The sequence below is a fragment of the Terrapene carolina genome, unplaced genomic scaffold (assembly GCF_002925995.2).
Source record: "Terrapene carolina triunguis isolate 2854851 unplaced genomic scaffold, T_m_triunguis-2.0 Scaffold95, whole genome shotgun sequence".
Lineage (NCBI taxonomy): Eukaryota > Metazoa > Chordata > Testudines > Emydidae > Terrapene > Terrapene triunguis.
In genome coordinates this window covers 1,246,060-1,257,387 of record NW_020664446.1, presented here as the reverse complement: position 1 = coordinate 1,257,387, position 11,328 = coordinate 1,246,060, and the positions used below count along the sequence as shown (strand labels likewise).

Here is an 11,328-nt window from a genome sequence, read left to right as displayed (position 1 = left end):
CCCCCCCCGCCGGGCCCTCCCCCAGCTTCCTCATCCCCTGCCCCGGCCCGGCCCTGCCCGGGGGGACTCGCCGAGGGACGGGGGGGGGGCTGTGCCGTGACAGCGCCTCCCCAGGGACTGCCGCAGGGTCTGGGTCAGGGCCCGGCCCGGCTGCTGGATTGTGTCCCCGCTCCCCCTGCGGGGAGAGGGGCGCTGGCTGCTGCCCCCCCCCCGCCCCGGCCCCGGTTCATGTCCCGCGCTAGCTCCGGTTGTTGTGGCCAGGGGCATCCTGGGTGGTTGCCTGCGGCGTGAGGCGTGGGCTGGGCAGCAGGTTTGCTGGGCTCCAGGTGCTGTAGGTATCGGTGGATCCCGTCCTTGGCTGTGTCCGACCTCCCCCCCCACACTTGCTGGGAACGCGGTGACTGCCGGAGATGGGCCTGTGAGCGAACCGGGGCAGTGCCTGGCCTGCTCTGGTTAGACACCCAGGCCAAGACCCGGTTTGTGGGTGTGTGACTGTGTAGGAAGCGGTCTCCCTGCTGCCCTCAGTGCTCAGCCTCGTCCCGTCTCACAGCATTCGGCGACTGTAGCGTCGGCTTAGGACGGGGCTCTCCGGGCTGGAGGGGTGGCCAGGACCTAAAGTCTGTGTCACCCTGGGCACCTGCGCCAGTTGAACCGAAGTGTGGATTTAAACGGACTGACGGTGGCGCCAGCTCCGGGCGACGCTGGTTTGTCTGGCTCTCTTCGGGTTTTGACAGGGGAGCAGGTTTCAGCTAAACCCAAGTGTTCCCACAGGTTTGCTCTGGTTTAGTAAGGGAGATGGATGCTCTCAGGCCAGCTCAGCCTGGCTCCCAAGCTCTGTCTGTGCTCCTGTCTCATTGCCTGGTTCCCTCTCACCCCTGTAGGCCTGGGGCTGCATCCTGACTAACGCCCCCCCGCACTGAACCCTTCCTGAGCCCATGGGTCTCACAGAGCCCCTCTGTCTGTGTCCCGGCCCTGTGGGGTTGCTGCTCCGACTCCATGGTACGGTGCTGTGGGAGCAGAGCAAGACGTGTTCCCTGCAGGAGGGGGACGGACCCAGTCAGCGTGAAGGCCTCACCATATCTCCTCTCCCCGTGGGTCTGGTCGGCTGCGCCGCAGCATTCTTCAGGGCATTGATCGGGGCTGGGTGCAGGGCCGTGTGGCTGCCTTGTGACTCTCGCTGCTAACCGGATTAGTCTTGCTGCTGCTTCGTGGGGCTCCCTTGTCAATTGCTGCCCCTGGAAGCCAGGCTTGGCTTGGCTGGGTTTTTCCCTGCCCCTGTCGTGGGCCAGCTGGGATTCTGGCTACCGGGTCTTCCACCGGCTGGGTCCTGGTGCGAAGGCGGATCTGCCCCAGCCAGAGGTGAGGCAATAGAGCCAGTGGGCGACTTGCTTTCCTCCTGGCTGTATGCCATCCCCAGCAATGAAGAGAGAGCGTGTGGGCTGGAAGTGTTGTCTGGGGGTCAGGAGATGGGGGTTATTCCTGGCACTCCTTGCGGGGAGCTGCCCATAACCATGTGTGTCTGGGGGGCTTTCAGATGGGACGCAGTGCTGAAGGGCAGGGAAGGTTCTCTAGCCAGGAGATGGCAGAGGCCCAGTGCCCCGAGCACCTATCGCTGCTGGGCAGCAAGGAGCACTTGTCAAGCACCATAAGAAATGTGTGCAGCTGAGGGCCTGGTGCTGTGGGGCTTGGGGTGTGTGTGGGGTCCTGCTTCTCTAGCCCCCCTTGGCCCAATGCACTCTCCCAGCCCTGTCCTCCTCTCTGCTTTTCCTGGGATCCCGAAGCACTCCGCAAACGAGGAATGAAGCAGGTAGATCAGTGTTATGCCGTTCTGCAGGCGTAGAAGGAAAGGGACTCGTACAGGGTCACCCAGTGAATCAGTGGCAGAGCCAGGAGCAAAACTGGCCAGAGTAGCACTGAAATGCAGCCACCTCTGGGGTGGAGGGCCACAACGCACCGTCCTGTGTGACGGATGAGTGGAGGGGAGTTTGAGGATACCAGGGAAAACCTTACTACAGAGGGAAAGTGCCCCCCTGGGTGTCCTCTGGCACTTCAGCGCACGAAGGGCTGAGCTGGACCTGATGGGATTCGACCCTGTGGTGCCAGGGAGTCCGACTTTTACACCTGACGCTCAGGCTGCCTGGCCATCCCCTCCCAGTGATGGGGCTCTCTGGGAACTTGGGCCTGGGCAGAACCTGGGCAGGGGACACAGCACTCCAGGGTCCTGGGCCCCCAGCCTGTGCTGCCACCGGTCCCAAATGGCTCCGTTCGCGGGGCTTGCAGTGGCATGGGGCCGTGGACAGTGGGGCGAGTGGCTGGCCCCTGAGTGCGGTGTCTGAAGTGCCACTGCTAAGGGAATGGAGCTGCTCTGTCCTGTGGGGGGCGCTCTGTCTCGTGCTGCGTTGCTGCCCTTCCTTTCCCGCCCGCGTCTCCTCCCGGGCCCCTGGGCCTGTCTGTGAGCCCCTGCTGCTGGCGCCGGCTGCTGTGTGTGCAGCATTGAGCACATGTGTGCTGCTAACAGACCCCGTGGTGCCCACTTGTCTCTTCCCCTCCCTCCCGCAGAGCAGGGCTCTTCCCTCCGGCACGCTACGCTGCCTAGGACTTTGCCCAGCCTGAGCCCCGTCCCTGCCACGGAGCCTCTCCTCCCCTCTCTGCAGTGTCCCAGCTGGCACGGCAGCAGGGCTGGCAGCGGGGAGGCTGTGGGGCGAAGGGCAGGGACCCCGTGCTGCCTGGGGGCCATCGCGGCCGTGCACCACTTCCTGCTTGTGGTCCCACCCCAGGAGGTGCCACCCACTGAAAGGGGGCCCGTGACTGAGCTGCTGACACTGCTTGGCTCTGGCCTGGTCCCGAGGAGGGCGGGGTGCTCGTGTGCCCTGCTGAATAACCTGCTGCCGGAACCGTGGGAGGCTGCAGCCGGCTGCTCCCAGCTGGCTGTCCCTCTGCCCCCTGCCTGGCTGCTTGAACCCCTCCCCAACCAGCGGAGAGCAGGGTGCTGGTACTGTGTGCACAGCTGTGGGACCTGGGGAGAGCCCCTTGGGCTGGGGGGGTGCTGACCATGCAGCTCATGGGTGCCTGGCTCGAGGGCTCAGCCCCTTACTTGGTGCACTGGGGCAGGAGTCACTGGCTGGCATGGTACGGGAGCCCCCTCTCTCCCCTGCCGGAGCTGCCTGGAACTGAGGGCCCTTGAATCTTGCCTGTGCAGCTAGAGCCAGGCCCTGGGGGTGCTGAGGCCTGGTCCCTGAGCTCCCTCTGTCGCTGCCAGTGCCCCCACCACGTACTCCTGGGATCCTGACGGCTGCTGCCCTTGATAACCAGCCCTGGCTCCTCGCCCCAGGCTCCACAGCTCAGACCTGGCAGACGTCCCTTCCCGTGGGGACCCAGACACTGCCCCTGAGGCTCCCTCCCTTTCCCGATGCTCTGACCCCGTCCCCCTTCTGTCTGCTGTAGTGCTCTGGGCCCTCCTCTGCCCTGGCGTGTGCCTGGCGCTGTGTGGGGGAGGTGCTGGGGGCTCGGCTCTGCCCTGCGCTGGACTCCAGGGGCTGCTGGGATGGGGCCCAGGGTTTACACCTGCCATGGCCGAGCCGGTCAGTGGGTGATAGGCAGGAGCCAAGCCGGTCTCCTCACGGCAGCTGCACGCAGCAGGCCCGTGCCAGGGAAGGGTGCGCCAGGCTTTGGCAGGTTGGGGCAGGTCCCAGCCTGGGGATGAGGATCCTGCGCCCGTGCAAGTTGGTATGGGCTGGGCACATTCACATCACCCCAGCCTGGGCAGCACTGGCCATGCCATGAACCCACTGGGGCTGGGCCGGCTCTCTGCAGGTCTGGCTGTGCCCTGGCCAGGGGTCTCGGTGCCCTGGACTAGAGGGGACTTTGCAGATGGCTCCAGCTCTGGGCTCTGCTGCAGAGACTGTTCCACCTGGTTCCTGCCTTGCCCTGCCCCTTGGCAGGTGCCCAGGGGCCAGCCCAGCGTGTGTCACTCGCCTGCACCTGGGGGTGGTGTGGGCAGCTGCTGGGGCGGGGACTAGCCAGTCCCCTCGGACGTGGACCCATGTGGCTTCACTCACCAGGGGTTCAGTGACTCATGGGCCAGTGTCCCTGAAGTCAGGAGGCAGCTGCCTCTTCCCGGGGTCCCCTGCCAGGGGGCGAGGGGCAGCGTCTGGGGCAGAGCAGGCCGTGCCTCTAGCACTGCTCCCAGGCTCTGGCTGGAGAATGGGGCTGCCCCTGACTAGGGCCAGCTGAGTGCTGATGCCCATCTCCCAGCCCTTCAGGTCCTGTGGCTGGACCCCAGTGGCGCACGTGTGGGGAGTGATCTTCGTACATACCCTCCATGGGGACGGCAGTGAAGAACGGGGGTTTGTCATGGGGATGTCCAATGGACTGACCAAAGCAGAACCCCCATCCCTGCAGCAGGCTTGCGATGCCCATGTGCCAGGGGATTTGGAGCCCGGGACGCTATAGCAGGCCTGGAGCAGTTCGGTTGCAATAGGTCAAGGTGGAGATGGGTCCCCCAGCCCATGAGCGTGTGTCCTGTCTGCTCCCCCCAGAGCCCTGGCATCTCCATGGTGGTGGGGCCTGGGCAGGGCTCCTGCTGTGGTGCCTTCTCCCTGGGCATGGGTCCAGCCCCTGCTGCCTGGAGCCTGCCTTGGGGTGTGTGAGCAGAGCTTTGTGGCAGGTCCAGCCCCTCCGCTCGCAGGGGGGTCTCCAGGGTGGACTCCAGCGCTAGGCCTACAGCCGATGTCGCTGGCAGAGCAGCACCAAGGCCTCTGGGTGGTGAGCGAGTCCCGGGTGGAGCCATGTCCTCTCCTGGTCCCACTGGTCCCTTGACTATGGGGACAGGCTGACCCTCCCTGTGCTTCTGGGGCCCGGGGTGACAGGAGTGGCCTGGGGCAGGGGGTGAGGGTGCCTGGGTGGTGCTGCTGTTGCTCTGTGCAGAGAATGAAGTACTGGGGCCCAGCGGCTCCCAGGGCTGCCCAGCCCGTTGGGCTGCAGGAACGGGTGGGGGGGGGAAGTGGACCAGTCGACTCGCGGCACTTTGGAAGTTCCCCTTGGAGTGGGGATTCCTGGAGCTACAGGGCCCCTCCCTGGGGGTTTCCAGCCACGCCCCAAACTTTCCAGCTCCTTTACTGAGCAGCAGGGTGCCGGTGGGTTCAGGCACGCCCTGCCGCTGGTCCTGGTGGGTGGGGCTGGGCAGCCCTCACCTCCCTGAGCCTGGCCAACCAACACCTGGCCGAGGTGTGGATCAGCTGGGAAGAGGCTCAAACTCTCTGGTGGCCAAGCCCCGCCCAAGCCAGAGTTCCCGGGGTGGGGTGTGTGTGCGTGTGGGGACGAGCCCGGGGGGTGCGTGGGGTCGAGCCAGGGGCATGCGGGGACATGCAGGGCTGGGCCTCCCGTGCTGGGAGATGGGTGGGGGCGGCCAGGTCGGGGATCCCTCCTGAGAGCCATGCAGTCTGTTCCCTGCTGCTGCGAGTTCCCCCTTCTCACCCTGGTGGAGTTTGTCAGGAGCCTGTGGGGGCTCAGAGGTCTGGCTGGGGGGTTTTGGCCCTGCTGTCCCACGTCCCTCCCCGCAGAGACCCAGCTGCTCCCCTCTGTCCCCAGAAAATCATCGGCGTCTTCAAGCCCAAGAACGAGGAGCCCTACGGGCAGCTGAACCCCAAGTGGACCAAGTGGCTGCAGAAGCTGTGCTGCCCATGCTGCTTCGGGAGAGACTGCCTGGTGCTCAACCAGGGCTACCTGTCCGAGGCCGGCGCCAGCCTGGTGGACCAGAAACTGGAGCTCAACATTGTTCCCCGCACCAAGGTGAAGGGGGGCGGGGCAAGGCAGTCATTGTGTGGCCTGCTTTTCCACGCCCCGCGGTTCCTGCCTTGGCTCTAGGGGGTCCCACACTGGGAGAACGGGAACAGGCCAAACCCCAGCCTGCGCTGCGGGAAGGCCAGGTCCCACCCAGGCTCCAGCAGCTCTGCCTGTGCGCCACGCTGACCGCTGTCCCCTCCCCAGGTGGTGTATCTGGCCAGCGAGACTTTCAACTACAGTGCCATTGACCGAGTGAAGTCCAGAGGGAAGAAGCTGGCCCTGGAGAAGGTGCCAAAAGTGGGGCAACGGTTCAACCGCATCGGCCTGCCGCCAAAGGTAGGGGCTGTCGGACCCCCTCTGGGGCTGCCCTGTGTCCCCAGTCCCCTCACCTGGCCTCTCTCTGCTGCAGGTGGGCTCCTTCCAGCTCTTTGTGGAAGGCTACAAGGATGCGGATTACTGGCTGCGCCGCTTCGAGGCCGAGCCGCTCCCCGAGAACACCAACCGGCAGCTGCTGCTGCAGTTCGAGAGGCTGGTGGTGCTGGACTACATCATCAGGAACACAGGTGGGGCTGGCGCCGCGCCCGCTCCCAGGAGCCCGGGAGGGAGCCGGGGAGGGCAATGGGTGGGGGCTCAGCGTATTGCTGCCCCAGGACGGGGGGAGGGTGCGGGGGACTGGCTGGGAAGTCCCAGCACATGGGGTGGGAAGATTCCTGTCGCCATCTTCCCTGCTGCTTACGATACTGCACCAACCACGTGGACAAGAGTGGCTGCACCCCCTGCCACAGGGCAGCCGTGGCTGGGGTGGGGGACAGCAGCTAGCAGCACCGTGTACGTCCCTGACGTGAACGGTGTAGCCAGGAGAGGCAGAAGGTCACAGCTCAGGCTGGCCTGGCCAGGGCCTTGGGGTTAAAACCTGGTCTGCGGCCGGAATGCCAAGGAGCTGGAGCTGCTGTTCTAGCCCCGCTTGGCACCGGGCTGGGCAGGGGGGTTCATGACTGGCTCGGGGGGCCGCTCCCTGCTGAGCAGGGCCACTCCTCAGCACCGTGCCTGGCCTGCTCGGACTGGGGGTTGGGTGGGTCTCCTGAGCGTGGTCCAGCTGCCCTGGCAGGGCTGGAGGAGAAGATGTCGCTCCTGGGCTGTGCCTGTGAATGTTCCCAAACCGTTCAGTCTCTAGGGGTGGTGTTTGGGGCAGCCCTAACCGGCTTCAGCCCTGGAGCCGCTTCCCAGGGTAGAGTTCCCTTTGCCAGCCACTGAGCTCCCCCAGGGGCCCTCGTGTGCATGGTTCCACCCGCCCCACCTCCAATTCCTGCTGGAGTCCACTCCCCTCCCGTGTGCCACGCGCACCCAGAGGGACATGTGGCTCGGGGCCCGGGGTTGCCCTGGTGCTGTTGGAGACCGTGATCCCCGCGCCCGAGCAGGGAGCTTTGCTGCTACTCCTCCCCAGGCAGATCAGGCTCCTATAGTGACGTGGCTGGTTCTGCTCCCTGCAGATCGAGGCAACGATAACTGGCTGATCAAGTACGACTGCCCCCTGGACAGCACGAGTGTGCCGGTGAGTGTAGGGAGGGGGCTGGGCAGGGGGCGTGTAAGTCACTTGACTATTGGCAGCAGAGGCGAGTTCTGAATGCGCTGAGGTTCTGGGTACTCTCTCCAGTGGTGGGGAGTTCCCCAGCCCAGCCCCGTGGCTGGTTCTCGCCAGCCTCCCCTTGTGGCTGATGGCAGTGTGAGTTACATGCACCAAGGCTCTTGTGGAGGGAGGAGCCAGGGCCCGTTCCGTGGGGGTGTTGGCATAGGGACGCAGACGGTGAGCCGGGCTCAGCCATGCGGCAGGCTGGGGACGTGTTGCTAGGTAGACTCGCTATCCCCACAACAGCAGTGTGACATGGGGGGTCGAGCTGTGGCTTGCTCGGTTTCCCAGTGGGGTGAGGGCCCCCAGCCCCTCTGCGAGGCCCCAAAGGCTGTGTGGTCCCAGCCCCAGCTGCAGGTGGTATTGGCCAATTCTTGGCACTCTCTAAGCAGGAGGGGCGCTGGGAGCCAGAAGGGACCATTGTGAGCATCTACATCTGACCTCCTGGGTAACACAGGGCAGAGACCTGCCCTGCAATAATTCCTAGAACGGAACTTCAAAAAACATCCTGTCTGGATTTAACAATGGCCGGTGATGGAGAATCCACCCCGAGCCTGGGAAGTCGTTCCAGTGGTTAATGTACCCCTCCTTTCCAGCCTCTGTCTGTGTAGCTTCAACATCCAGCCACTGGGCTGAGTGAGACCTTCTGCTAGACTGCAGAGCCCAGGGTTAAATACCTGCTCCCCGGGCAGGTGCTGCAGACTGGGATCGAGCCATCCCTTAGCCATCTCCTTGGTTAAGCTAAAGAGATCGAGCTCCTTGGCCTGTCACTATCAGGCAAGTTTTCTAATCCTTTAATCATTCCCGTGGCTCTTCTCTGACCCCTCCAATCTACCCACATCCTTCCTGGCTTTGTGGGCACCAGACCTGGACACAGGATCCCAGCAGCTGGTCGCACCAGTGCCACACACAGAGGTAAAATAACCTCTCTGCTCCTTCTTGAGTCCCCTGTTTATGCAGCCCAGGATCGCATTCGCTCTTTTGGCTGCACCGTCACACTAGTATCATGTTAAAAAATTAAAAATAGAACGAATGGAAGAAAGGGGAAGTTTGGTAGAAATAAATATTCATCAGAAGTTGGGAAATTGTAGAAAATTTGATAAGGGAAGTCCAGGGACACATGGAGAAATCCATGGCCAGCGGAGTGAAGGACCATGAGGAGGAGCCTGACAATGGTATTGATCCATTGACAGATGGAAATGGTGGTAGAATGATCAATGATAATGCAGAAAAGGCAGAAATGTTCAATAAATATGAATGTTCTCTTTTGGGGACAAAACCCAAATGTCCTCTCATCGTATGGAGACAATGCTATTTCAATTCCCCTCGCATCTCCGGAGGGTGTTAAACGGACGCTAGTAAAGCTGGACATTTTTAAATCAGCAAGTCCGGGTAACTCGCATCCAAGAGTTTAAAAGAGCTGCCTGAGGAACTCGCTGGACCATTAATGTTGATTTTCAATATGTTATGGAGCCCTGGGGAAGTTCAGACGACTGGAAGAAAGCGAACGTTGTGCTAATTTTTAGAAAGGGTAACCAGCATGACCTGGGTAATTATAGGCCTGACAGCGATCCTGGACAAGATAATGGAGTGGCTAATGCAGGACTCGGTTACTAAAGGAGGGTAATGTAATTAAAGTAGATGAGCACAGATTTATGGGAAATAGATCCAAGGATGTCTTAGAGCTGTCAGCAGGAGACCTCCAGCGCACGTCACTCAAATCGCAGTCCCCTCAATTAGGTAGCTTTTTCCTACATGTTATAGACAGGTGTGTAAGGAGCTGGTCCTCCTGTTCCCTTGTGTGATTTGAGGGTCTGTAGTAGCCATCAGCTAATACCCCATCTTGTGCCTTATCCGCTGGGACATCGATACGTAAACATTCAGGATCGGTGACTGAAACGGGTAATGCTGTTTTTGACATAGTGCCCCTCCCCCTCCACCCACTCAATCCTTCCTAAATAGGTTATAACCATTGATTGATTTCAATGTCCCAGTCATGCAGGAGGTTTCAGTTAATACTGACTATATTGACTATATTATAATAAACGAGTGATTCCAATTCCCGTTTGTTCCCAGGCTCCTAACATTCGTGTAAAGGCAATTCAAGGATTTCTTCTCCATGTCCTTTGGCTCTTTAATTCTCTTCTCAACTTCTCCATTTTGTGCTGAGTGCTCAGGTCTGCCCTCTTTTTACCCAGCCCTTTGGCTATTTAACCCCCTCCTGACTAGACTGTCCCCAAGGAGACTGGTTCCCTTCTGCTGAGGTGGAGCCATCTAAAATACATAGCCCCTTCTCCCTTCAGAAGGTGGGCCAGTGTCCCACAATACCAAACCCCTCCACCACTTACCTAGCCAGAAGCTTCTGCCTTCCTTCGCTTGTGGGACAAGAAGGATCCCAGAGAAGATCTCTCGGAAGCATGCTGAAGAATGTCCAAGTCCCCTGAAGTCCTACGCTCTGAGATCCTGCAACGCGGAGTCAAGTGCCAGCATGAGTGATCACCACTGGATCCTGGCCCAGCAGCTTCCGACGGCTGTCCGATCTCAGGGACATCTCCTGCCTTGGTTCTGGGAAGGCAACGCGTCATCCCGTTGTTTGCCTGTCCTTTGCAGAATGTTCTTTAGATTCTTCAGGGGACTGACTTCCCCACAAGGATCGTCCACCTTCCTTGGACAGTTGGAGAACTCTTTGCAGGCGAGCTTGATTTTCGTACAGATTGGGCTGAGCTGCCATCTACGTGTCCCTTCGTTCCCCTAGACCTTGAGAGGTATCGTTCAGTTTCCATGTGGAGGACCTGGTATCGATTCAGAATTTCCAGCTGTTCAGCATTCCTCGTGGCCCTCTTCTGTGGTGGCCGCAGTCTGACCTCCTCCTCTATCTCCAGCCCTGCAGCATGCTCCCGTGACCTGGTGGTGTCAGGCCTCCTCTGATTCCTTAGTGGCCAGCTCCATTCGTCCTTGAACCTGTGGGACTGGGATTTTCTGAATCTGACTGGCTAGGAACTCCTCAGCTTCTTCGGAGCGTTTCAACTTGCCCCTCCAATCCACGTAACTTCTCTTCCAGCTCAGCCACCACCTGGCCCTTCCTGCCCAGACCCTCCCTTCTGGCTCCAGACACGGAAGAGAACAGGGCACGGCCATTGCAGTTCAACACCACTCTTCATCGCTGGCCATCCTGACGCACACCTAGTGCTGCACCGGGACGGTTCCTCCCCTCCCCAACTCCCCTGTTCGCTGCCGCTGTCCGGGGCTCTCAGCTCAGCTGCACCCCTGACTGCAAGGCAGCGACTAACCCCTTAGACTGCCGCCAGCTGGGCTGTTCTCATCATGCTGTGAAGCCGTCGGGTCTCTGCCAGGAGCGGGTGGGCGAGGTTCTGTGGCCTGCGATGTGCAGCGGGTCAGACCAGATCACAATGGTTCCTTCTGGCCTTGACCTCTCTGATCAAAGCGCCAAGGGCCAGAGCCTCAGGGCCTGCAGCAAGGCCCTCTGCTTCCTGCGGGGACACGGCCCCCCTGCACAGAGAACACTCAACCAAACAACCCCAGGCAGACCAGATGCACCACGGCCTGGCACTTCCAAGCACAGTTGGCCGCTCCGCCCTCCGAAAGCCCCCTGTTCGCCGCAGGGCAGTGGGGTCCTGTCCGTGCCTGGTTTCCTGTCATGCAGACCTTTCGGGGAGGGGGGGGTGCCTCTCAGCCAGTTCCGAGGCGACAGCCCCCCAGCCTGGGTCCTCATCCCAGAAGAAAGGCTCAGCTCCTCCAAGAAATGTACACACCTAAACTGGAGTGAGACCATCTACCTTGGCATGTCGCTGGGCCTAATGCCAGCCCTGAGCCCTTGTGCAGTGCACTGGCTCCTGCGCGCCTGTCTCCCTGTGCAGTGCGCTGGCTCCCGTGTGCCCGTGCCCAGGGCAATGCCA

General features: G+C 61.4%; 1 protein-coding gene across 1 annotated transcript in view; it reads left to right on the top strand.

Annotated features, from left to right (window-relative positions):
• Nucleotides 1-5,364: 5,364 nt before the first annotated feature.
• Nucleotides 5,365-11,328, top strand: part of PI4K2A (phosphatidylinositol 4-kinase type 2 alpha) — an 8,229-nt gene continuing 2,265 nt past the window's right edge. The window contains exons 1-4 of the mRNA XM_026651037.2: nucleotides 5,365-5,790; nucleotides 5,989-6,120; nucleotides 6,194-6,347; nucleotides 7,275-7,336. Of these exons, the coding sequence (XP_026506822.1) occupies nucleotides 5,365-5,790; nucleotides 5,989-6,120; nucleotides 6,194-6,347; nucleotides 7,275-7,336 (774 nt within the window). The remainder of the gene's footprint in view (nucleotides 5,791-5,988; nucleotides 6,121-6,193; nucleotides 6,348-7,274; nucleotides 7,337-11,328) is intronic.